The sequence below is a fragment of the Lipomyces chichibuensis genome, assembly GCF_038497645.1.
Source record: "Lipomyces chichibuensis strain CBS 12929 unplaced genomic scaffold V1513scaffold_25, whole genome shotgun sequence".
Taxonomy (NCBI): domain Eukaryota; kingdom Fungi; phylum Ascomycota; class Lipomycetes; order Lipomycetales; family Lipomycetaceae; genus Lipomyces; species Lipomyces chichibuensis.
In genome coordinates this window covers 195,943-219,005 of record NW_027117477.1, presented here as the reverse complement: position 1 = coordinate 219,005, position 23,063 = coordinate 195,943, and the positions used below count along the sequence as shown (strand labels likewise).

At 48.0% G+C, this 23,063-nt stretch overlaps 10 protein-coding genes across 10 annotated transcripts; 7 read left to right on the top strand and 3 right to left on the bottom strand.

The window, feature by feature from the left end:
• The first annotated feature begins 490 nt into the window (after window positions 1-490).
• V1513DRAFT_471400 (Metallo-dependent phosphatase-like protein) lies at window positions 491-2,306 on the top strand. The gene is made up of 5 exons (XM_066900154.1): window positions 491-780; window positions 838-844; window positions 950-1,180; window positions 1,245-1,708; window positions 1,768-2,306. The coding sequence occupies exons 1-5, from the start codon at window positions 601-603 to the stop codon at window positions 1,852-1,854; spliced, it is 969 nt and encodes a 322-aa protein (XP_066752587.1). The 5' UTR covers window positions 491-600; the 3' UTR covers window positions 1,855-2,306.
• A 1,418-nt stretch (window positions 2,307-3,724) lies between these two features.
• Window positions 3,725-4,342, bottom strand: V1513DRAFT_381828 (Rdx family-domain-containing protein; the record flags this gene model as incomplete). Its single annotated transcript, XM_066895084.1, has 3 exons — window positions 3,725-3,969; window positions 4,037-4,191; window positions 4,266-4,342. The coding sequence occupies 3 exons, from the start codon at window positions 4,340-4,342 to the stop codon at window positions 3,725-3,727; spliced, it is 477 nt and encodes a 158-aa protein (XP_066752586.1).
• A 777-nt stretch (window positions 4,343-5,119) lies between these two features.
• Window positions 5,120-5,438, top strand: V1513DRAFT_426306 (60S ribosomal protein eL29; the record flags this gene model as incomplete). Its single annotated transcript, XM_066896162.1, has 3 exons — window positions 5,120-5,173; window positions 5,241-5,316; window positions 5,371-5,438. The coding sequence occupies 3 exons, from the start codon at window positions 5,120-5,122 to the stop codon at window positions 5,436-5,438; spliced, it is 198 nt and encodes a 65-aa protein (XP_066752585.1).
• Window positions 5,439-5,965: 527 nt separating this feature from the next.
• Window positions 5,966-7,939, top strand: V1513DRAFT_485855 (mitochondrial 37S ribosomal protein uS2m). The gene is made up of 4 exons (XM_066900485.1): window positions 5,966-6,135; window positions 6,191-6,264; window positions 6,332-7,060; window positions 7,116-7,939. The coding sequence occupies exons 2-4, from the start codon at window positions 6,234-6,236 to the stop codon at window positions 7,874-7,876; spliced, it is 1,521 nt and encodes a 506-aa protein (XP_066752584.1). The 5' UTR covers window positions 5,966-6,135; window positions 6,191-6,233; the 3' UTR covers window positions 7,877-7,939.
• V1513DRAFT_448209 (PLU-1-like protein-domain-containing protein) lies at window positions 7,891-13,298 on the bottom strand. Its single transcript, XM_066898500.1, has 7 exons — window positions 13,145-13,298; window positions 12,457-13,073; window positions 11,670-12,330; window positions 11,503-11,615; window positions 10,446-11,452; window positions 8,843-10,390; window positions 7,891-8,789 (listed from the first exon to the last, which is right to left on the bottom strand). The coding sequence occupies exons 2-7, from the start codon at window positions 12,835-12,837 to the stop codon at window positions 8,066-8,068; spliced, it is 4,434 nt and encodes a 1,477-aa protein (XP_066752583.1). The 5' UTR covers window positions 12,838-13,073; window positions 13,145-13,298; the 3' UTR covers window positions 7,891-8,065.
• A 911-nt stretch (window positions 13,299-14,209) lies between these two features.
• Window positions 14,210-15,909, top strand: V1513DRAFT_448205 (uncharacterized protein). Its single transcript, XM_066898499.1, has 3 exons — window positions 14,210-14,887; window positions 14,944-15,061; window positions 15,116-15,909. The coding sequence occupies exons 1-3, from the start codon at window positions 14,349-14,351 to the stop codon at window positions 15,626-15,628; spliced, it is 1,170 nt and encodes a 389-aa protein (XP_066752582.1). The 5' UTR covers window positions 14,210-14,348; the 3' UTR covers window positions 15,629-15,909.
• Window positions 15,815-17,188, bottom strand: V1513DRAFT_448202 (WD40-repeat-containing domain protein). Its single transcript, XM_066898498.1, has 3 exons — window positions 16,965-17,188; window positions 16,848-16,901; window positions 15,815-16,791 (listed from the first exon to the last, which is right to left on the bottom strand). The coding sequence occupies exons 1-3, from the start codon at window positions 17,091-17,093 to the stop codon at window positions 15,904-15,906; spliced, it is 1,071 nt and encodes a 356-aa protein (XP_066752581.1). The 5' UTR covers window positions 17,094-17,188; the 3' UTR covers window positions 15,815-15,903.
• Window positions 17,189-17,252: 64 nt separating this feature from the next.
• Window positions 17,253-18,654, top strand: V1513DRAFT_448201 (NO signaling/Golgi transport ligand-binding domain-containing protein). The gene is made up of 5 exons (XM_066898497.1): window positions 17,253-17,529; window positions 17,591-17,791; window positions 17,857-18,048; window positions 18,108-18,274; window positions 18,326-18,654. Exons 1-4 carry the CDS (start codon window positions 17,470-17,472, stop codon window positions 18,225-18,227), a joined length of 573 nt encoding a protein of 190 aa, XP_066752580.1. The 5' UTR covers window positions 17,253-17,469; the 3' UTR covers window positions 18,228-18,274; window positions 18,326-18,654.
• A 487-nt stretch (window positions 18,655-19,141) lies between these two features.
• On the top strand, window positions 19,142-19,974 carry V1513DRAFT_448195 (uncharacterized protein). The gene has a single exon (XM_066898496.1). The coding sequence runs from the start codon at window positions 19,228-19,230 to the stop codon at window positions 19,918-19,920; it is 693 nt and encodes a 230-aa protein (XP_066752579.1). The 5' UTR covers window positions 19,142-19,227; the 3' UTR covers window positions 19,921-19,974.
• V1513DRAFT_142140 (uncharacterized protein) lies at window positions 19,706-22,589 on the top strand. The gene is made up of 2 exons (XM_066894215.1): window positions 19,706-20,214; window positions 20,274-22,589. Exons 1-2 carry the CDS (start codon window positions 20,045-20,047, stop codon window positions 22,372-22,374), a joined length of 2,271 nt encoding a protein of 756 aa, XP_066752578.1. The 5' UTR covers window positions 19,706-20,044; the 3' UTR covers window positions 22,375-22,589.
• Window positions 22,590-23,063: the final 474 nt, after the last annotated feature.

Here is a 23,063-nt window from a genome sequence, read left to right as displayed (position 1 = left end):
AGCAGCGTCCCCGTGACCCGAAAATAATTCGGGGATCGCTTACTGGTAGGACGCGTAATTCAATCTCCACACTAGACTCACTAATTAACAGACAAAATAAACGGTATAGACGTATAGCGGCGTATCTGAAGCAGAAGGTCGTATTAATTGCATACATAGATGCATATATAATAATGCGAGTACTATAAGGGGCTCGAGCCTTCTGCGAGCAGTTGTGTTACTTCATGAAGAGTTCCCTCGCTCAGTCTCAAGAAAATCACTATCGCTGAACAGGCTCTTGCTCAATATTGCAAATTGTTATAGGCACATGACCGCAAAGATCAAATGCTCAGATTGAGGTCGGGCAGTAAACAAAAGGAGGGTTTGGGAATTGGTTGTGAGGCAGTGGCCAGGTACTGGCCAGGAGTGACACGACCTTTAGAGGTTAGGGTATAGACTTCCCAGTACCATCCTTGGCTCATTCGCCATAACAACTTCCGTCCGTCTCCCTCGCTACTCATCATCCCCCCCGCCACAGCCTGCCCGTCGACCTCGTCAAGCGTCTTCCCGCTCTCGCCTCTGCTGCTCGTCCTCCCCCCCCTGTCGCTCGCTACCGTCTAAATGACTGACTCCGCTGAAATTGATCTCGATTCCATCGTCGACCGGTTACTTGAAGTGCGAGGCAGCAGACCCGGCAACCATGTCCAGCTCCTAGAAAACGAAATCAGATACCTGTGCACAAAAGCCCGTGAAATATTCATCCAGCAGCCGATCCTACTAGAGCTAGAGGCTCCCATAAAGGTATGTTGTCACTACTTTGGCTGCTACTGATCCGATGGTTAACTTTCTGTTCTCTAGATTTGCGGTATGTGTGACGAAGGCCCTCCCACTTCTTACTAATGTGCACCCGCGCGTTCCGGCATCCCCAACGCTGCGTCATCTGAAAGTAAATACTAACGTACATCACCAGGCGATATTCATGGTCAGTACTATGATCTTCTGAGATTGTTCGAATACGGCGGGTTCCCGCCGGAGGCGAACTATCTGTTCCTGGGCGACTACGTCGACAGAGGAAAGCAGTCCTTGGAGACCATATGTTTGCTGTTGGCATACAAGATCAAGTATCCAGAAAACTTCTTCATTCTCCGTGGAAACCACGAGTGCGCGTCCATCAATCGTATCTATGGCTTCTACGATGAATGTACGACAAACGTTTGTGCCTAGTTTATTTAAGTTTTATCCTACTAACGCTTTGTCGCGCATAGGCAAGCGTCGATACAACATCAAGCTATGGAAGACATTCACTGATTGCTTCAACTGTCTACCCATCGCCGCTATAATTGACGAGAAAATTTTTACCATGCACGGCGGTCTCTCACCCGATCTCAACAACATGGAGCAGATCAGACGCATCATGCGGCCAACCGATATTCCCGACTCTGGTCTGCTGTGTGATCTCCTCTGGTCAGATCCAGACAAAGACATAACAGGATGGAACGAAAACGATCGCGGTGTCTCATTCACGTTTGGCCCCGATGTCGTGTCGCGATTTTTGCAGAAGCATGATATGGATCTGATTTGCAGAGCTCACCAGGTTGTCGAGGACGGCTACGAGTTCTTTTCAAAACGTCAGCTCGTGACGTTGTTTTCGGCACCCAATTACTGTGGAGAGTTTGACAACGCGGGTGCCATGATGAGCGTGGACGAAAGCTTATTATGCTCCTTCCAGGTGTGTACAATGACCAAGGTGGGGGACCAAATAGACTGGATACTAATAAGTTTAATCAGATTTTGAAGCCAGCCGAAAAGAAACCAAAGTACGGGTATGCGGGAATGGGATCGACGCCTCGGAAGCAGAAGAAAGCTCCAAAATAACCAGCAATCATCAATATTGCTGTCATTCCCTCTTCTGCCGTCAATCATGCGAGCGTGTTCTTGTACTACGGTTGCTTGGCAGACCCCTGTACTTGTAAAATATGGAGGACTTTGAATCTTTTAGTGCATATTTCCCTATCTATTCCACTTCCTATTGGTTAGGAAACTTCTATATACTTGTCCGTCTCCCAGTTTGTTTCAGTATTGATTTGTTAGTGTTTGCGTTTGTGCGTTTGCTGGCTTGTATATAATTGTCGTTTTGTTTTTTTTTGCTTCCGTTTCATGTCACCACGTGCTTTTTTTTCCTCTCTTCTGTTGACTTGCTATGAGTTTATGCTTTTTTTCATTTGTTTGTCTTTTCGTATTATATAAACGTTTAGTTGTGCGTCTCTAAATCGGTTTGCATTGTGATCGTTTGTTGTGTGCTTTGTTCCAAAATTTTTCCGCTCTTCATTCGTGGTACTCGGCTTGCTTTCCTTTCCTTTGGCCGTTTGTCGCTATGGTTGTATTATGCAGTGCGTAATTCGTGGAAAAGGGTGCAAGGGTGTGAGTTTAGAGTGCTTGACGTTGAAACACTATATCACTGTTGAAGTTGTTGAAGGCGGGGATTAATTGTTAGCGATAGCATGTTTTGTATGTGGTATTTCTGTCGTCCATGCAACTTTAATATGAGCGAATGAATGAATTGGAATGAATGAACCCGATTTGTTTTTGTTTGAATGTGAGATTGTTGGCTACCAGCGTGGCTTAGCAATAAAAGGAGATGTCAATTTGTTCGATGAGGTGTAAATATCGTGTCTAGCAAGGCATAATATTGCATGTTGTTATGCATTCTAGTGCTGAATGGAATGGACTAGAGTGATTTGCAATCTCTAGTTGCAGCTCTAGAACACCGGTGCGCGAAATGAATCAATGCCGACTTCTTTCGATGTCCACTGGATTCTGCAAAAACGAGAGGTGGATTCTTGAACAACAGTGTCAAACAGAAGCAGTGCAAATGGCAGCCGTATACCAACAATCAAAAGCGAGTAAACAATCTGAACACCTCTCGGAATTCTACGGAACGAAGATTGACAACTTCGGCTACAGTCAAATCACTATGTCATCATTAGCGGTATGCTACAAAATGCCTGATGCGCTGGAGACTACTATTCATTATCATTGTAAGACAGGGTCATTGCACCGATTAGCCATGCAATTTCCTCCCACTTAGCGGAACCCCTGCCCAGCATATTCACATGAACTGCGGCAAGAATCAGGGACACCTTCCGATTAGTATGTCTTCTAAACGTTTATCGTTTTCGAAGTGTAGATGAAACAATCGCGAAGCAGGAACACTGCCTTCCTAGTGGACTCGCCCACACCGGTACTTGTGGATTCTTGCTGTCACACACCAAGTCACGCCGAAGACGAAACGACGTCATATATGAACTGTTGTTATCTATAAAGGTTAATATAGCCTATTCATTACTGGATCGTCTTGTTGTCGCCATTAGTCCCTGCGGGGGGCGGGGTGTTGAAAGCCAGCACATAATAGACGCCTATTACTAAATGAAGAGCGGCGCATCTGATACTTCGCCGCCTGCGGCTCAAGCGACTTTCTCAGTTTTGTCACGTTATCCGTGCGGCTCACTTTGTGGGGGGGCCGGCCTGCGAACCCCTTCAGCTATATTGCGAATGATTCCAATTAACCATTTAGGTATCAACCATTGGCAAAATCGGTTTCGGGATTTAGTTATAGGTACGGTGAACTTAGAGTAGGCATGTAAAGTGACGGTCCACAGTTGTGTTAGACTGGCTCACAGCTTGTATTGCGCGAGGACTTCACAAAGACTCCGTATCCGATGCCAACCTTGTCTGTTATATCCTTTCACGGCATATTGCAATCCTTGCAAACATCGCCGCTATCATCCAAGATTAAGTCAGCGTTCTTATCTTCTGTCGTCGCCAGCGCAGCTTTTACCGACTGCTCTTTTGTTGCATTGGTCCTTACGTCATTGTGCGTTACAGGAGGCGCATCTACGGACGAATCTTTCTTCACATGCCGGTCGACATGACCTAAATCGCGCGTCGGAAATAATACGTCGCGAATCAATCTTTTCAGATCCTTCGAGTCTATCCTCAGCATTACTCAGTTAGAGCCGGCACAAGCCACAAAGTACAATTCAGGATGCCAACACACCTGGAAATCCATTGTTGGCTTTGCGATTCCAGATAATAACTTCCTCTGATTCCGCGTTTTCCGTTAGCCGCACTACGAATGTCCCGCCGCTGGAAGGAATCATTGAAACTTCACCCAACTCCGTTGAAAACGTCGATAATAGCTCCTGAGCATACCTATTACCAATTCGTCAGCACTCGGCACGTGAATCATCCAGGTATGAATAGCCGCGAAAACCGCCGAGACTTACCATGCTGCACGAAGATTCCATTTACATGCCGTGCAGAATTCGATAGATATGTGCGGATAGTGGATCGTTGGGGGCATTGGTTCTCGACTGTATGTATTGCTACAACAGTAGATGTAATCACCAACCTCTTACGAGAGTGGATTGACCCGTTAGCCTTAGATTCGGCGTTCTAAAAGTGTGGCACTTTCGTCACTTCCTCGTGGGAAGCACGTGATTTTAATATTTACTTGATACTGGCTTCTTACTACTGCAACTTCGGTGCAGGGCTTAACCCTAATACTGAATTCGCAGTCACGGTCCCACATTGGGTGCACCAACCTTACCCCCATACCAGTTGCTTACTAGCACATAATGGCGATGATCACGAATTAGTTCATTGTGAAGTCCGGCTAGACAATCTAACAACCCCTTTCGTGTTTTACAAAAGGTACGAGTGAATTCGAGGATATTTTGGCTGGTTGGCACGAATTTCGCTAACTCTTATTTGCGATTTTTATACGAAGATGTCAGTGGGAATCGGGTGGTCGGCATAGGCAACCTTTTGGACTTTCTTTGCAGGCATAATGCGACTGGACGAAAATGGTGCAATTTGAACGGCTGAGATACTTGCTAATATTGCGTTGCTGTTGTTGATTTGAATTGTACGGCAAGCGTCGACCATCGGGCGATTACAGTGTATAGACTTACATCGGAACAATTGATTCACCAGTCACGCATAAGTGCCGTTAGTACGCATTCCAAGTGTCGCCTCTAAGATGAAACTCCAAGGTTGCTTATGACTGTGCCGGTCCGCATGATTACTGACATTTTCGCATACAATCGCAATGAATGGCTCCAGGATATAATATTTCACAATGTCTAAGTCTAAGAATCACACAAATCACAATCAGACCAAGAAGGCTCACCGCGTATGTCACATATAATGTTGCGAAACGATCATAAAAATGGCGAGAGAACTAACGATGGTTTAATTAGAATGGTATCAAGAAGCCTAAGACTTCGAGATATCCTTCCCTCAAGGGAGTTGACCCCAAGTTCCGAAGAAACCACAGTAAGTTTTATGTCTACTCCGGTGCGTTGTGTACGTGATAATAACCATCCGCAGGACATGCCCTTCACGGAACTGCCAAGGCTTTGAAGGAGTTCAAGGAGGGCCTTCGTGAGTCAGCGTAATTGGGATGGTTGTCATATAGATACGGAAAAAAAGAGTTTGGGAAAGGTTGTTATGTGTGCATAGCATATAATTTGTACAAAATTCAAACCATTCGAATCAGTGCCTACCATCCTTTGCTGTCTGCTTGCTTGACTGCTTCTGTTTCTCAACCAAAGACTTCGCAACTAGGATTGAAAGCACATCTGTCATCGGCAGGAACTTTAATAGTTACCCTCGTCGGTGACAGGTTTCTTTACATATTGACTTCAGAGTTTAATCCTCTGAAATGTGCGATATTGATAATTTGGCTGCCATTACCAAGCGCTGTCTTTCTTTTGCTCCATGTGAGACCGCGTATGTCAGGTGCCGCTACAAACTGTTAGACGTAATATTTTTTATGCATATTATGTAATTGTAGACTTTGTAATAAATAAAGAAATGTTTTTGAGCCTTACTTTACCGGTGAATTGGTTAATTGTCAAAGTAAGATGGCGCCGCGTCGCCAAAAAAAAATTGAGGTTCAATGGTTAACTTCACACCGCCGCACGACATTGGATTTGTCAAGAAAAAAGTTGAATTTCGGGAACTCGTGCACAATAGTCTAACCAGACCCACGAGCAGAGCTGCCGCTCTCTGCACAGATTTCCTTTCGGTGGACAAGTTTCGCGAAAACTGTAACTTTTCGACCCTAAGTATTTGGTATTTGACAGTTTGAAGGTACCAGTGGAATTGTGCAAAAGCAAAATCTCAATTACCTAAGGAATAGCAAAAGTCTCAGCAGGTGGCCCGTCGCTATCTCAACTGCCATAGCCACAATGATTTCACGAACATTTCCACGACTGCGAGGTATTTTCTTTTTTATATGCAGTTGCTACTACTTTGCAGAAGTGCGGGAGGCTAATTAGAAGTGAAGGAATTGTGGGAGGGTTGATTACCTCTGCAACGAATCAGACGACCGCCATTCGCGGCCCCACGTTCCGCCATCCCGCATTGCACCATACTCCTCGGATTTCTTGCGTACGCTTAAAATCTGATGATAAGAAACCCAGTAAACTGGACCCGTATTCCGACCTCGACCTTGATGCGCTTGATGTTGATCAATACGGGCTCGCGGACGAACAGGAGGCCATGGTGGATGAGGAGCCGGAGTTTCTGGCCACTGAGGCCGACCCAAGTGCACCGCCGCACAAGTCGGTTGCGGAACAGCTTTTTATTAATAATGACGCCGAGTTTAATAGGGTGTTGCCGGAGTTGAATGAGAGTGAGGTTGCTCCGGAGCATGCGAAGCCACCAGCCGAATTGACTCAACAGGCTCGGATTGAGCGTATGCAAAAAGATTTTGACGAAGAGCGACAAAGGGCAAAGGAGGAAAGGAGGCTGGCGTTTGTGTACGATGAGGATGTGATCCAGAGTTTGACGGAGAGGCTGTCGAAGGACAATGTCGATTTGGCTGAGATTGTTCGCATGGAACTCGGCGCGTTGTATGAAAGAGAGCTTTTCAATGCCGAGGAAGAAGCCGCGCAGTACCAGCGTATGGTGCAAGAGGCTAAGATGAGAGCGGACGATGAAGGCAACACTGTGTTTTCAGCACCAAACGAGCCATTCACTGAGACTGAATTATATTACCGACAGTTAAATAATGGTATGTCAGATCGCGTCTATATTCGTAGCAGGCGCACACTAACGATTGGCTATAGCTAAGCTTAACGGGTCTCTGGGTGCCCAGCCAAGTCCGGCATACTCTCCCCGGAAGAGTCTAAAGAACCCGCCCGCACCGAACGAAACTACGGTCTCAATGCTTGTGGCCGCTGGTGCACATCTCGGCCACAACACCCAGCGACTCCGGCAATCCAATCTGCCGTTCATTTATGGCAAACGTGACGGTATCCATATCATTGATCTCGACAAGACTATTGCTTACCTACGCCGCGCCTGCAAAGTCGTCACCGCCGTCGCTGAACGCGGTGGTCTTATCCTCGTCGTCGGCACAAGGCCAGGCCAAGAAGATGTTGTCGCGTTGACAGCAAAACGCATGCGCGGCTATCATATCATCAAAAACTGGGTCCCCGGCCTCCTAACCAACGCCACGCAAGTCCTCGGTGTGCGCGACAAAAAGGTGGTCGATATGGCTGACCGCGAGATTTTTGGCATTAAACCTGCGCCGGGCAACGTTATCCCTGATCTCGTCATAGTTCTGAATCCAATTGAGAACCGGGTGGCACTGCTGGAGTGCAAGGCTAAGATGGTGCCGACTATTGGCATCGTGGATACTGATATGGAGCACACCTTGCTCACATACCCGATCCCTGCTAACGATGACAGCTTACGTGCCGTAGAGCTTATTGCCGGAATATTAGGACGAGCGGGCGAAGAGGGATTAAAACGAAGACTGAAGGAGCGCCGGGTTTGGCTTAGAGAATCTGATGCTAGCGCTGCAGCGTCGGCCGAGGCTAGCTAATGATGTGCAATCGATGCTTGTAAATTATGTAAATAATAAATGAGATACATTTTACAACTCCGGAATAAACCATAAACTAAAGAATACATGGGTAAGCAATGACCTGTTAGACAAAAGCAACAAAAGTGATCGCAATGCTCGTTATAAATATACACAAAAAATTTAAAACACCCCGGAGACTAACATCCATCACAATCGGTCGTTGATGACATTAATTGTATCGTTGACATCGATGTCATCCTGATAGTAAGCAGGAGTAAGTAAGCTCGGTGCCAGTAGAATATTAGTGGGTACGGCCATCGAACGTTCGACTAACATTGGAGGCAACTCTACTCCCACAGGAGTTCGATCTTTGTGCACGAGTGGCATCGGCGTGTCCGCTATGCCATTGAAGTCAAGCTTGACATCCTCGGACGTAGGCATTAACATAGTGGACGGAGTCGGCATCGGAGAGTTGGTCGCGCTAATGTCTTTCTTTGTAACACGCGGTTTACGAGTGCTCAGTGAAGTCTCAGTCATTGGTGGCGGATCGGGTGCAACAGGCGCCAACCTGTGCGTTTCAGTCCGGAAAAAGTTCGTTTCGTTCACGAGCAGAATGTCGCCGCCTTCCAGTTTTCGAAGATAGAATCGCATGGTATTTATATCCATCGGTGGAGAAGCCGACGCAGGGCTGACAAACTGTTGAAGGAAATCTCGGAATTTTCGTGCCGTGACATTAATTTTGTGCAAGATATCCAGTTCGTCTGGGCATAGAGGCAGTGTTGCAGCGTCTTGCTCCCACTGCTCCAAATCTTCCAATTTTGGCCGATCAGAGTCACGGTATATTGTAATGCGATAATCGCATATCGGGCACGTATAGCAGTCCGCGTCCTTGATTGTTCCACGAGGAATTTTCAAGCAGCGGTTGTGATACCTGAAAGTGTTAGGTCCTATCAAGTCAGGAGTGCAACTTGACTCTATACATACCATTCGTGGCACAGCTCGCACTCAATCATAATGCCAGATTCAGGCAGTCGGCAAATGCAAAACACTTCGCGATGACTATCAGTTTTAGACCTTGATTCGTTGTCAGGCTCTGGTGTGGGCTCATGAGAGGCTGGCTCAGCTGGCACCCTCGGCTCATCGTTCAAAGAGAAACAGTTACGATTCCGGTTCTCCACACTGTCAAGATGACTCCTCAAAATATGCAGTGGAGTGTTACTCTTGCCAAATAACTTCTTTCCCTTTCGTAGCCATTCGTCAACAGCCTTGGCCTGCTTCTCAAGCTCCCCTGCCCGGATGGGTTTAATTGGTAAATCTTTCAGTGAGTCTATCACCCGTCGGACTTCCCTGTATGGTGCCCGGTCTTTGACATCCGCCCTCGACGTTTGTTCAAGGAACGAAGCAATGGCTTCATTGGCTTCTTTATGCTTCAGTAGTACTTTTTCCAATGCGTCATATGTCTCTTTAGTCACCGACGTAGTCGTGGCTTCGTCATACATGTTCTCAAGATGATCACAATCCAATTTCTCGGATTCTAGCAACTTTTTGACATCTCGCTCCCATGTGTCGCCATGGACTTTGGCCTTCAGAAGCTTCTTGAACACGGGCGCCGTGTCATCAAAGCCCAATTTGGAACCTTCAACCAGTAGAGCACCCAGGTCTTGAAGATAAATATAGGTTTTTAGCGCATCGTTGACCGTCTCCTTCCACTGCAACTTTGCATAAAAATTTTCTAACGCCGCAATCTGCGGCAAGTCCAACTTCAAAGCGATACCAGTTTCAATGAGAGCAATGTACTCGTCCATGTTCTCAATAGGGTTCGATAGAAGATGATCAGCGCGTTTCGTAAAATCGTTCATCTGCTCAACGCGCTCCTTCAGAAGATCAATCTCTGGAGAATAGAATGGCATTTTCTCGACTTCGTCAAGTAACTTGAAGATGACTTCCGGCTTCCTAAACTCGCTCTCAGGTTCGCTAGACTTTACGCTTCCATGCCTGGAAGGGCGGTCATTCCTTCGTCGATGTTGCTGCTTCCGTGCAAGAATATTTTGCACTTCCTCAACCCACTTATTCGCAGCTTCTACTGTCTTTCGTAACGGCTCCGCTTCTTGTAATGTATATGGGATCTTTTCGCTTTCGGTTAGCAGTGATCGTAGTGAACGAAGAGCGGGTTTCTCGGAATCGGCCATAAGTCTGTCGTATTTCTCGTGCCATTCAGTGGGTTTGTGTGCGCGGTCACGGACTTTCGATACGATACTGGCAATTTCGTCGTCCTTTAATCTGATTCGCAAAATCCTCCTCGAGCGATCGCAGTCGCATAGCTCATCATAGTGGTTTAGACAGACAATATTAGGAGTGCATGGACAAAGAATTTGAGAAAGATAGCAATAGGTGTTGCAGTAGGCGCACTGGATTTCCGCGTCTGGAAGATCCACGCTGAGGTATTCCTCTTTAATGTTAGGACAAAGGTGACGAATATGATCTCGCATTGCCATTTCCTGCTCTTGCATGGTCGCCAATGCTGGACCTAGCCTATAATATTGGTTAATTTTCGTAAGACATCCAGACAGATCAACGACTGGCATACCATGATGCTGTTTCTATTGAGTTATCCCTCGCGGCAGCAGTAAGCAGCAATTCATCATGAGAAAAAACTGGTAATTTCCGATAGTCCTGGTAAGTCTCGACACCAAATTTGCCGTAAGGCTCCCAATCCGCCGGAGCAAAATTCACGGCCTCATTGAAATTGAAGCCGTGATTGAATCCAGCATGATATGCTTGCGGAAACGTGATGACGAACTCGCCAGGCCGTTGATCAATGGCGTAACAGCTGACGCCTTCTTCAATAAGGCGCTTGGGACTAAGCATAGTGACTAGCTGGAACAGAAGATCTGGCTGTTGCTCAAAGAGTTCTGGGACTGCATTGCGCATAGCTTCCTCAAACTTGTCGGCGTCCGCGCCGGGAATACCATACCACGTCTTCGTCGCACCAAAATGCTGGTAATTCGCAGAGTACGTGTAGTGGTCTTCGCTGTGCCAACAGAAAGTCGAAAAGATCATGCCGACGTAAAGCCAAGGAACCGTCATACCTGAAACATCTGTCTTGATATGACGGAATAATGATTTTTCATGCAGGGGCATTATATTTAAATTCCAAGGATCCGTTGAATACGGATCAAGCGGGTTACGCTCAATCGTAGGGAATCCAGAACCGTGAATCGTAGAGTGAATATCGGCGCCGTACTCAACCTCGACGGTATCATTCACGTCCTCGACCAGCCTCCAAAACTCTGCCTCAACTTCATCTTCAGTAACCTCGCGAGGTTTTTTCGTCTTTCGATCGACAGACATCTTTCCCGAGTAATAGTGGTCTTTGAAATTCTTCGCTTTCTCCTGGAACTGGCGCAGGTTGTACACCTGACCATCTTCGAAGCCGAACTCGCCTGTACCGACGAGGCATTTGTCGCAGTACCAGTCGTAGTCTGGGATACCCTTCAACTGAGGCTTCAGACATGACATATGATATCCCGCGTCGCAGCCGTCACAAAGGAGCATATTGAGAGCATCATCGCCCCGACCGCAGACTTCGCAGTTCTATTAGGTTTTAGTACTAATATTGACCCACCTGGCTGCGTATAGCATACCTCTCCCGGTTTTCGTGATTGAGCCTGTTGATTCATCCTCTTGACAGCACCAATTTCTCTGTGGAGAACCATATTGGACCCAGCAACGGTCGGTGGCTGCTCGGCTTCCGAGCCTAGATACGATTTTTATTAATTAATCAAGATGCGACGAAGGAAAATAAACTTACTCTTTCTTAGTCGCTTGCTACTTCTCCGCTCGTCTGTAGTCTGTTCGGCAGCAGTCGAACCACGCGAAAGTGAATCGCTCATTACGACATCTTCACTTTCCTCTTCAGATTTGACCTGGGAGTAACTGTCTCTGTTCGGAGAAGCTAAACGCTTGAGATTATTTATCTGACCTAACTGAGCTACACTGTCGGTCTGAGGGGAAGCCGAACCCATCCGCGAATGCGGCTCCGTACTGGAATTACTCGACACTGTTCGAGACCGCTTGACAGGAGTGATGGGCCCACCCTGCTCGGCCGCAATTTGTTGCTGCACCAGTGGTTTAGCGCTGATGAGATACTTCTCGTATGGGAGAACGTATTTCTGATAAGAATTCTTAAGCGACGACGATAGCGACGTCATAATCTTTCCGCTATATCCGAGCTCCCGACCAATTTCGGCCCACTGCTTCTTCTTGCAAACGACTTCGAAACCGCCGCGCATGTCAACAGATTTCTTGAGATGGTAGAGATCCAGCGGACGACGGTCGACGCTAGGGAGTTTGTTGAGCGTGACGCCGCGTTGTTTGTGAAACTTATGTAATTGATCTAGGAAGTTGAGATTCGCCCGAGTGCCTCCTTCCATGGAATTGAGCTCCTGACGACGCGTTTTGAACCAAAATCGCTAAAAGAAGATGGATTAGTATGATACCCTGGGGCACGAGCTTCTTCCACCAAGACAAATCCGCTACAAAGTGAAGATATGCAAAATCGGGATATGAGTCGTCGCAGCTTCATTATTTCGACTCACCTCTGTATCTAAAGCGAACTCGGGTCTCCAGCTATCGGGCGGCACAATCTTAATGATTCCGTACTCCTTCCCCTCATTGGCAATGGTGGCAATGTACTTGAACGGATCTTTAAACTCATCTTCGCTGGGATAATATGTTGGTGCCTCTTGCAATCCCAAAACACGCTCTTTCTTTTGCGGAGGCTTATGAGCGATATTACGCCGTCCTTCAACCGTTTCCAGTTCTAATGGTAGCGCACGAGGCCGTTGGCGAGATGTAACGGACGGTATACCGTGGATGGTTAACGGAATCGGCATCAACGCATGTCCATTCTGCGCTTTCGACCGCAGACGCGAAGCCGCAGTCGTGACCGCAGAAGGGGCATATTCCGGTATCATCATTGCTTCAAATTCAAGAATTTGTTATCAATTCCAGTGGTAATTGGGCGTACTGGTGCTGATATATAAAACTGTGACCAATATATCACTTTTTGGATTCGTGAGGTTATTGGCAACGTTCTCACGCACGCTCAGTAAATTTCAGGCTGGGAATAATAACGGGATACAAATGACGATTCCGAACAAGGAGAGCCTCGGGGTATGTGGTGATATATCGTGGTTGTCGTGGCCGTGGAGGGCTATGGGAATCGTTAGTGGATAGTGTGGGATTTGAGTTTGATGAATCCAGACGCTGTCTGGTAAAAATTACCAATCTTAAACAGCCACCGTCCTGTGATGTTAAATACAGGATTGGCTTGTAAGGATTTGACGAGTATTTTATATAGCACTGAAACGATGTAGTAGCTGGCGCTTGTTCTACAGGTTGTATGCCATTTTGACGTTCCGGGATGCTTCTACGGCAGTGCAATTGTTGAAATTACAAGATATACTAGAGTCAAAAGGTCCGGTGATTGGGAACGGTGAACACGAACCATTCATTTGGCGCCTGCAGAACTGTCAAGATCTATAGTGATATAAACGTGGACATGTAATACAACAGAGCTCGCTATGGCATAAAGAGATGAGCATGGCATAAACTGCCACAAGTTCGGCTCCGCCTAATCCCTACGTGGAGAACATTTAAGTGGAGACAACATTTAAACCAATATGCCTTCAACGTCGTTAAATCCACTCTAGCTATTGACCTACAGCAAACAGGTCAGTTACTCAACTGACCTTACTGACGATAGAGCATACACTAATTTTGGTTGCAAGAAACTCACCAATATCTGGGCTCAATATTCCGCTGCGGGAAATTGCTGGTCGCAAAAAATCGTCGTATTCCCTTTTTAGCAGTGATATTAAATTACAACCCTAACCTTGACTTGCGCCGCACGCTCAGCGCCTGAACGAAATCACAGTTCTGAACTTACAATAATTAATGGAGAGGGTTTGACAAGGCATGATGCAATGAACTATGGTTAACGATGCTCAAAGTGGTCCTAATCGAGTGTGTCTTCTGATTTTAGTAGACTGAAGCCGCGTAATGGCGCCTACGTTTGCTGGTGCATTTGCATGATACTCTCTATTTGCTGTTTATATACTGTTCATACTTAGTACACTTTGCGCACTGGAGAGTGATTCGATAACGGTGCCTTAGCCGGCTTTTGATCTGTCCGACTGGTTGCAGACCAGGTAGCGCACTGACTAAATAATTCAAGCAATGACTGTTAATATGTATAACATAATCATAATTTCGCTACAATACCCTTAGTGTTTATTGGTGGCGCTACATCGCTGGCAGGAACAGATAGAGTTTACTGATCAGCCTGGGCGGTCGTCGGGCGACAAATTACATCAAAACAGCGCCGCTTCAGACTACATCTTGAAAAGTCCAACTTCCACATCGCGAGCAACAGCTTCTAAATTATTCCCGAGAATAAGCTACGTCTGCTGCAATTGACATAGCGGACATGGCCTCGGATGATGGGCAGCTCTGGGTAGATGCACTTTCGACGCCGGCAACGGATGCTGAGGGTCGAGGTGATGCCTACAAACAATGGGCGGCTGTACCAGCTGTCCAAGCAACTCATAACGGAGGCGACGTATCACAGCTACTGAGGGATATGACCAACCACGACGACAGCAATGATTTATCAATTTTCAATCACGGTAATGGGATCGCCGCCAGTGCGCGAGATGAGACTGATATAGGAGTAAATGATGGCGACAATGAAGAGGAATTCGATGACGACGATTTTGGCGATTTTGGAGAAGCGCAAGCAGCTCCTGTCTCTGAGACTCAACCAATTACACCGATTATACAACATCGTTCGCCACGTCGGCTACAGTTGTTGGATATGGATGATTTCTCGTCGACGGACATGTTAGAAGCAGCGACAGCTGTGATCGCGGATGACATATTTCCAACATCGCGAATGATTGCCGCGACTTCTGAGCCCTACGATCCACCGGCGATACTCAAATCACCATTACAAGTTTCCAATCGGAGGTCGGTATATTTGACTACCTGACAAAAGTGACGACACACTGATGAGTTGATGTTAGTGCTTCGTTATGGTCGAACTTGAGCGAGGTGCCGAGTCCACAGCTTACCGACTGGCGGACGAGCCGAATACGGCGGACGTATCTTGTCAGCCTTGGAGTTCCTGTCGACCTTGACCAGGTAAGATTTAACTCGCTCGAGAACCAGAAAAAGATAAGCTCACAATCACAATAGGTTCTCCCGGCCAAGAAAAGACAAGAGAAACTGGTCCTGTCATCCAGAAGGTCATTGCAGACATCGAACGGACCATTGTCTGCTAGGCCATCGATACAATCGGCGCGTTCAGCTCCTCTGCCGGACGAGGAAGGGTCAGATCCACCAACGCGTCCAGCATCGGTGCCGCCACCCGCGACCAGTTCCCTTTCACGCTCAGATACCTCTGGCCCACCGCCTGATTTCGACGCAGATTATACGCGCCAAATATCTCGTGTCAGTGACGTCGCGCTTAAGAACATGACAGCAGAAGAATTAGCCGCCCACGTACAGGAATTGGAACGAGTCAAGATCGAGGCTTCGATTGTGCTCGCATATTGGATTGACAAGCGAAATTCAAGCGCGGAAGATAAGACAAAATATGAAGGCGTGATCGAGAGTTCCATTGAGTATGCCCAGAGATTACGCAGACATACTACGCGTGTCGCCGCGATTCCGCGACCGTTGTCAAGGACTAAGTCCGTGACTCGATAGTGTTTGTCCAGTTGTGAAAAAGTTGACATCAAGTTTGGGGGGCATGTAGATACTTTAATTTGGAGTTGTAAATTCCGTGTACTATATTGTTACCGTCTATTTCGCTGAAATGGTTGGACGGATTGGGAGACATAGACTGGGATCCAGGAGTTTGCCTGTTGCCTGATTTTTGATTGGTTGGAACCATTTGTGTAACCGCACCTGCATTATAACAACAACCAACACTATAATATACAAAACTATACATATGACATAAGTTATAGAATTTATACATTTTACCCCTTACCTAGTTCGCCAAGCATCAATGTCCGATCTGTAGATCCGCTTAATATAACGTTAGGCTCCAGCGGCGAGAACCTGGAGTCATTGACGGAACCCGTATGCCCCGGTAACTTGTACAATATCTTCCCTGTCAAGGTATCCCAAATGACGACAGTTCGATCTGCAGATCCAGCGATAATCTGCGATCCATCCGGACTGAAACTCGCGCGAAGCAAGTTCTTTTCGACGTCGCTTGCCGGCGCACCACCATATAATTTAATTAACCGGGACTCAGGCGCGAATGGTCGGATATCCCAATTCCTCACGGTGTTGTCCATCGAGTGAGATACCAAATATTGCATATCCTCGCTCACGTTCAAAGACGTGACGGCATCGGTGTGGCCTTGGAGCTTGTAAACCACGCCTCTCTGCCGTAAATCCCAGACTTTAATATCCTCGTCTATGCCCGCCGAAAATATCTGATTTCCGCCTTCACCAAACGCAACAGCCAGAACAGGGAAATCTGTCTCCATATACTCGACGGCGTGTTTCGTCCGCGGGTCCCATAGGGCAATCGACCCATCGTCGGATCCGGAGAGGAGTAACTCCGGACCACGACGCACGCGGTCAATGCTGTTCACAATATCCTCGTGCCCGACGTGCTTACGGATACGCACACCGCTGTCCACGTCCCATACGCCAAGCGTCGTGTCCGAGGAGGCGGAATAGAGGCCTCGCGAGTCCCTGGAAAACGCGAGGTCGAGGACCGCACCCTTGTGGCCCTTTATTACGCCAAAATTTTCGTTTGCACCGTATGTGTTCCAGAGTAGGATTGTCCGGTCTTGGGAGCCTGATGCTATTATTTCGCCTGTGTTGTCGAATCGGCATGCATACACCTCGCCCTGTACCTATCAGATCATCGTTCTTTTGGGGCCAAATACTAACTAGAATGACGTACCGTATGACCCGATAATTGTATGATCGGTGCTTGTAGATTAGAACTCCGTTGAACCTACAATATACACGTTAGTACTTCTTCTCTGCATCTTACAAATTATCGCAAAAGATTTCATACCGCTTGAATCAGCGGCCCTTGGGCAACAGACGTGTTCACGACCGCAACGGACGTCGGCGCCGTCCCACGTTGTCGCTTGGCCGGTGTGAGTTGTCCGACTTCGGAGACACCTTTCCGTTTGTCCGACATTGTATGGAGACAGAGGGGGGCGTGATGTCGGGGGATTTGTGCGGTGGAGTGGGTGCCCGATTGTGTATGTGAGAGAGAGGGGGGAGTGGTCGCTGGGTACGGTTGGGGGTTTGTAGGTTTGTAGGTTTGTGAAAAAGGTTGCTTCCCGCGGCGCTTGGACGAAGAGGTATCGCGGTTAAGCGTGCCCGCTCGACTACAAGATTTACGACGCAAGGATATTACTGTATAAATACGCTATAATCGCATCGACTATTACCTAAGAGGACAATTGAATTTGTCCACTAGGATTTATGATCCGAGTGGTTTCTCGTATTACGATTCAAGGGGACAGCGAGAACGCCAATATAGTACCAATCAATCGTCCGACAATCACAATATGGCACGGACACCACGGCAAGTAGGCGAAGAAGTGTGGAAGACCAGAGTCGAGAAAGTGGTATGAATTCCCATATAATCTCTGTTCAAAATAAAGAGCAAGGCTAATTATATGGTGATAGAATGCGGAGTTGGTCACGCTAACGTACGGATCCGTGGTCGCGCAGCTTTGCAAGGACTTTGGAAATGATTATATACAAGTCAATGAGCAATTGGATAAGATGGGATATAACATCGGCATACGATTGATTGAGGATTTCTTAGCGCGGGCAAATACGAGTCGCTGTCGGACATTTAAAGATACAGCGGAGATTATTTCCAAAGTGCGTTTCCCGTTCGGCTAGCTTGTGGCAGTGGCATAGCAAGTGTGCTAACTGTGTCGGTATAGGTTGGATTCAAGATATTTTTGAATATTACACCAACTGTGGGAAATTGGTCACAGGATAATAAACAGTTCAGTCTGATATTTGACGAGAATCCGTTAGCGGACTTTGTGGAGCTGCCGGATGACAGTAAGGCTCTCAATGAGCTGTGGTATTCTAATATACTATGTGGTGTTTTAAGAGGCGCTTTAGAGATGGTATGTCATTTACGATCAACGAGTACCGTGAGATAGATGCTAACAGGCTAATGTGATAGGTTCAAACGCAAGTGGAGGCGCAGTTCATAAGCGACGTGTTGCGTGGACACGAGACTACAGAGATGCGGGTAACGCTAATTCGTATATTGGAGGATGAAATGCCTGTGGGAGACGACTAGATTCTGTTGGGTATGGGACTGCAAGAAGTAAAGTTACGTGGTTATCTGTATGTATGTTCGGAATATATTTGATATGAGCCAGCTCACATCTGTCCCAGAATACACACTTTTGTGGTTTTTTATTCGCTTGTGTGGCTAACATCAATTTCTGCACATCTGATGCAAGTCTTGGACGTTCTCAAGCTGCTGCTCCTGTTGCAACAGCATAATTTCAAGGCGGGACAGATGGATAGCATTGATCTAGCGAGCAATCGCGTGTCGAAATATTCACCCAGGTGTGGAATTTCACATGCTCACTTGTATAAGTTGGCCACCGAACCCCTTATTTTGAACATTACGAACAAAATGTCGAGATCTGGTGGTCCCGCCTTCCATGCCACCGGGCTAAGACCAGATGGCAAGGAGACAAGCCTCAGCGCACAGCTACCCTCCACGAAAGGCGAGTAGTAGCTGTTGCTCGCATATGTATAGATCTCCTAACGAGAATCTATACGAGGATCTATATAAAGGAAAATCCATTTGGACAAGGGCGTAGGGAAATCCTCCGGGAACAAACAAAAAGCGAGTGTGCAAGCAGTACATATTATTAGTCCCCTTCTTGCATGATCCCCCAACGTAGTTGATGTCTGCCTACAATTGAGTCTTGAGCAGTAATATCGCACCAAAACATTTAGGATCGCGAGGAGACTGGCTCAGTGTTCGCGCGAGCAGATCAAGTTGCTTTCGGTCACTCGAGTTTATCTCGGTCGTCGCATTTCTCAGCATGGCCTGAGATCTACGCTGCTTGGTGGGCAGCGTGCAGGCTTACTTGCGCCATAACCTTTGCAATATATGCGCGCTTAGCACAACGCCACGGCTCGCCAGTTGTGAAGCGCAACCCGCCCTCCGCACTCGCACCCGCCCGCACTTGCCCTCACCACTGCGCTCTCTCCCTGTCCAGTGCTCTCCCACGCTTCCCTCTCCCACTCCTCCGCAGGCCGCGTCCAGTAGGAATTTTGCCATGAACTCGGACACGCCTCTGGCCGCGCCGCCGGGCACAAACACCGGCACTGCGCCCGGCACTGCGCCTCAGCTCCAGCAACAGCAACAGCAACAGCAACAACCGCATCAACAACTTCAGCAGTCCACCCACCAGCATCGATCCGAGCAGGACTTTCTCAATGCTTACATTTACGACTACCTCATGAAGCACAACCTACACCAGTCCGCACGCGTCTTTGGTCAGGAGGCCGATGTCAAGGTTCACACGGTCATGAAAGGCGCGACAATCGGACAGCCGGCCGCCGCGCGATTCATGGGCCAGAACCAGCGCCGCGACATCGACTCGTCCGAAATTATGGGCGATGTCAAGTTTGAGAAATCCCGCGCGAATGGTGACACTTCCAATCCCAGTGCGAACAATAACGGCCCAGGCAAGAACGGCGCAAACGACCTCGACTCAAAGCCTCCCAATGCAAACAATACCCTGTCTACCGCGAATAATGGCAGCGGGCCCGATGATCCCGCATCCGGCGCGAGCGGAAACAGCAATACACTGTCCAAATCCGTCGGAATCATCGATGCACCCGAAGGATTTTTGTTTGAGTGGTGGCTCATATTCTGGGATCTCTTGTTCGCGCGATCGAACAAGCCGGCCAGTATTCCGGCCCAACAATTCATCCATGCTCAGGTACAAGATCATCTGAATATTTAAATGTGCCGATCGATTTATTAACCGCTTTCTACAGCGCTTGCGACAAGAGCAGGCCACACGCGCCGCACAAGCTCAGCAGCAACACGGCCCTGGCGGTGCGGCCATAGGCCCCCAAAGCCAGATCATGAATCCTGCGGCCATGGCGGGCTATCCTCATAATGCATCGGCAATAAATGCGCGATTGAACGGTAGCCATTTACCAGAAGGCATGACTGATATTGAGAAGCAACGACAGCAGCAACTTGCCCGTCAAGCTGCTCTCACGCGTCGTGCTGCTGCGGGTGGATTGACTGCGTAAGTTCAAAATGGTGCCTTTAGAATGTGTAAGGACCAAGTGCTAACACTCGGTCAAGTGCTCAGATACAAACCATGCGGCAGCAGCAACAGATGTACGCCCAACAGCAGCAACATATGCAGCAGGCCGCACAGCAGGCTGGACAACTTTCTCAACAGGGACCACAACCAGGCCAACAACAAGAATCCGGTGCCGACGGTAGATCTGAACACTCTCCTACCCCCGCGCAGTCTGGATCCCCGTCCAAGAGGCAGCGGCTCTCGCCAGATGGAGCCTATTCACAGGTTGCGTCCAGTCGATTTGTGAATGCTGCTGGTCAACAAACAAACAATCAGGCGGCGCACCAGATGCTCCTCAACACAGGAATGAATCCAGGCCAGATGAATCAGCAATTTAGCGGCCCGATTCTGCAGTTGAAGCAGCAACAGGCCCAGCAGCAACAGGCCCAGCATCTGCAGCAGCAGGCTAATCAGCAGGGCCACTTGCAACACCAGCCCGGACTGTCTCAGGCAGCTATGCAAGCTCAGCAGCTTCAGCAGTACTCGAGCAATCTCATGAACAATCATCGCGCACTGTTGAACATGAGCAAAGGACAAGGAGCAGCTGGACCCGGCTTGCAACCTGGGGCTTCCCACATTCCTGGCGGCTCGCCTATGATTACTCATTCGTCGTCTGAACAGGGACATCCTACCATGTACGTTGCCGACGCGTACGGCCAGAATCCCGCCGCGGGTCAGCTACGTATTCCCCCTGGCACACAGCAGTCAGTGGGTGGCAACACGAATGCCCTGCAAGACTATCAAATGCAGCTGATGCTGCTCGAGCAGCAGAATAAGCGACGGCTTATGGTTGCTCGACAGGAACAGCAGGATGCTGTCATTAAGCAACCCTCAACTTCTGGCGCGCCAGGCGGTCAGCCAGGGCAACAGCCAGGTCAACAACCAGGCGAGAACATTACGCCGTTCGCGGCTATGTCACCACAACAAGGACGACTTGCGCCATCGCCACAGCCTAATATGGATATGGCCAAACGCGCAACTCCCAAGATTACGAATCAAGCCATTCCGGGTTCGCCATTGCCAGAGCAGCACCCTGCAGGTCAGGGTCAGCAACCGAACTCGCGGAACGCGTCGCCGAATATGGCTGGTGGATTCTCGGCCATGGATCAGTTCAATGTTCTTGTCGGTGGTCCGGGGGGGAACAATCTTATTATGCGTGGCGTGCAGCCTTCGCACCCGCAGGGTTTCAATGCGGCTCACCTTCAACAAATTGCTGCCGATCAAGGCGGTCCTCGCCAACAGAGTGTACCTGGTAGACAGCAAACTAATTCGAACTTGATATGGCCGCTGCAACAAAGTAATGGCCCGCAAATGATGCCAGGTCAAAACCAGCCAGGTCCCCAGCAAGGTGGCCAGCAGGCAAACTCCCAGCAAGCGCAGCCGCAATCCCGACAACAGCAGCAACAACAGATGCCGCCCCCACAAGCACCGTCAAGTGCTCCGCGCGCATCGGCTTCACCATCCATGGCTAGCACTCCTATCACTGCCCCTACTCCACCCGCGGCGAAGATAATACCCAAGAATAAGAAGGAACCACGCGAACCCAAAAAGCGCACGAAAAAGCAGCAGGCCGCCGCCGCCGCCGCAGCTGCAGCAGCTGCTGGCAATCAACCTGTCACTCCTTCAGCGACTCCCGGTCCTACATCCGAGCCGCCTACTCCGACCACACCTATTACTCCGCAACATCCTATGTCGTTTGCGAATGGGAACGCTGGAGGTGCTGGCAACAGTATGACTGGTGGTACCAACCCATTACTTCTTAAGGCGACGACCTTCTCTGCCTCGCAGAATGCCGCGAATAATGCGAACAATATATCGAACGCGTCGAGCAATGTTTCTGCTCCCCCGACATCGTCGACGCTGACCGCAAGCTCCGGACCCGCACCTCCGACTTCGGAAGCTCCGTCATCGTTTTTGGACGCGGACGCGCCGTCGCTGTTCCCTGAGTTTGGCACCGGCGCGGATGGTGATATCGGCGACTTGGAGTTTGATATCAATACTTTTCTGAACACGGATGATGCTACGGCCGGAGGTCTAAATTTTGATCCTACCAGTGCGTTCACGTGGAACGAGAGCGTCGAGGCTACGGGCGATGTTTAGTTGTTTGGCTGATAGAGTCTGTGCGATACCGAATGGCGTATGTTTACAAGAGATTTTTTATTATCAAAAGCGATGTGTGAAAAAAAGTTTGTAGAGGCTGGGATTCTAATTTATGCATTCTTTGATTTCAACTTGTATACTTTTTTGTGACGTGTGTTTTGATTAGTGTCCAGATTTTCGTGTAATACTTATTTGTGTTCTGTATCGTTTTATACGTGTTATTCTTGTGTCAGTAGCACTTGCACAGTATTTTTTAGTGTATAATAACTCCTGGGTGTTTTTGGTGTTGGGTTAGTTCTTGTTCTTGTTTTTATCTAATTGTTTATCTATGTATTTTTTTGTCTATGTTTTAGTACTATATATGTGCGCCGTTTTGTGATATTAATAAGTTTGTTTTCTTGTTTATTAGTGAATCCGAGAAGTTTTGTCTTTATGCCATTTTTGTGCTTTTAACGTGTATTTTTTTATTTTGTGCGATTATGTGAGGTAGTAATATATTGGTATGTAGTATCGATGATAATGAAAACAAGCATTCTTGTAGTTATCACATGTCTACAATCGGCATAACGACCAGCAACACGTGCCTAATACGCCACAACCCTTACGCGAACCAAACTTAATGCGTTTTAAGTCGTACAAATCTCCAACGCGTATAGAAAATATCTGGAGTGGGCAGTCAGCGCGTTATG

What these genes read in the sequence shown, in the direction of transcription:
- V1513DRAFT_471400 (XM_066900154.1), top strand. Translation starts at nt 601, where the DNA reads ATGACTGACTCCGCTGAAATTGATCTCGATTCCATCGTCGACCGGTTA. An exon ending in CTATGGCTTCTACGATGAAT is followed by an intron (nt 1,181 to 1,244) that starts GTACGACAAACG and finishes TGTCGCGCATAG; the next exon opens with GCAAGCGTCGATACAACATC. An exon ending in GCTTATTATGCTCCTTCCAG is followed by an intron (nt 1,709 to 1,767) that starts GTGTGTACAATG and finishes AAGTTTAATCAG; the next exon opens with ATTTTGAAGCCAGCCGAAAA.
- V1513DRAFT_485855 (XM_066900485.1), top strand. Translation starts at nt 6,234, where the DNA reads ATGATTTCACGAACATTTCCACGACTGCGAG. An exon ending in AACATTTCCACGACTGCGAG is followed by an intron (nt 6,265 to 6,331) that starts GTATTTTCTTTT and finishes TTAGAAGTGAAG; the next exon opens with GAATTGTGGGAGGGTTGATT. An exon ending in TTACCGACAGTTAAATAATG is followed by an intron (nt 7,061 to 7,115) that starts GTATGTCAGATC and finishes GATTGGCTATAG; the next exon opens with CTAAGCTTAACGGGTCTCTG.
- V1513DRAFT_448209 (XM_066898500.1), bottom strand. Translation starts at nt 12,837, where the DNA reads ATGATGATACCGGAATATGCCCCTTCTGCGGTCACGACTGCGGCTTCG. An exon ending in AATCACGAAAACCGGGAGAG is followed by an intron (nt 11,453 to 11,502) that starts GTATGCTATACG and finishes AAAACCTAATAG; the next exon opens with AACTGCGAAGTCTGCGGTCG. An exon ending in TGCGAGCTGTGCCACGAATG is followed by an intron (nt 8,790 to 8,842) that starts GTATGTATAGAG and finishes TAACACTTTCAG; the next exon opens with GTATCACAACCGCTGCTTGA.
- V1513DRAFT_448205 (XM_066898499.1), top strand. Translation starts at nt 14,349, where the DNA reads ATGGCCTCGGATGATGGGCAGCTCTGGGTAGATGCACTTTCGACGCCG. An exon ending in TTACAAGTTTCCAATCGGAG is followed by an intron (nt 14,888 to 14,943) that starts GTCGGTATATTT and finishes AGTTGATGTTAG; the next exon opens with TGCTTCGTTATGGTCGAACT. An exon ending in TTCCTGTCGACCTTGACCAG is followed by an intron (nt 15,062 to 15,115) that starts GTAAGATTTAAC and finishes CAATCACAATAG; the next exon opens with GTTCTCCCGGCCAAGAAAAG.
- V1513DRAFT_448202 (XM_066898498.1), bottom strand. Translation starts at nt 17,093, where the DNA reads ATGTCGGACAAACGGAAAGGTGTCTCCGAAGTCGGACAACTCACACCG. An exon ending in AAGGGCCGCTGATTCAAGCG is followed by an intron (nt 16,902 to 16,964) that starts GTATGAAATCTT and finishes TGTATATTGTAG; the next exon opens with GTTCAACGGAGTTCTAATCT. An exon ending in TACAATTATCGGGTCATACG is followed by an intron (nt 16,792 to 16,847) that starts GTACGTCATTCT and finishes TGATAGGTACAG; the next exon opens with GGCGAGGTGTATGCATGCCG.
- V1513DRAFT_448201 (XM_066898497.1), top strand. Translation starts at nt 17,470, where the DNA reads ATGGCACGGACACCACGGCAAGTAGGCGAAGAAGTGTGGAAGACCAGA. An exon ending in CAGCGGAGATTATTTCCAAA is followed by an intron (nt 17,792 to 17,856) that starts GTGCGTTTCCCG and finishes GTGTCGGTATAG; the next exon opens with GTTGGATTCAAGATATTTTT. An exon ending in TAAGAGGCGCTTTAGAGATG is followed by an intron (nt 18,049 to 18,107) that starts GTATGTCATTTA and finishes CTAATGTGATAG; the next exon opens with GTTCAAACGCAAGTGGAGGC.
- V1513DRAFT_448195 (XM_066898496.1), top strand. Translation starts at nt 19,228, where the DNA reads ATGAACTCGGACACGCCTCTGGCCGCGCCGCCGGGCACAAACACCGGC.
- V1513DRAFT_142140 (XM_066894215.1), top strand. Translation starts at nt 20,045, where the DNA reads ATGAATCCTGCGGCCATGGCGGGCTATCCTCATAATGCATCGGCAATA. An exon ending in GCTGCGGGTGGATTGACTGC is followed by an intron (nt 20,215 to 20,273) that starts GTAAGTTCAAAA and finishes CACTCGGTCAAG; the next exon opens with TGCTCAGATACAAACCATGC.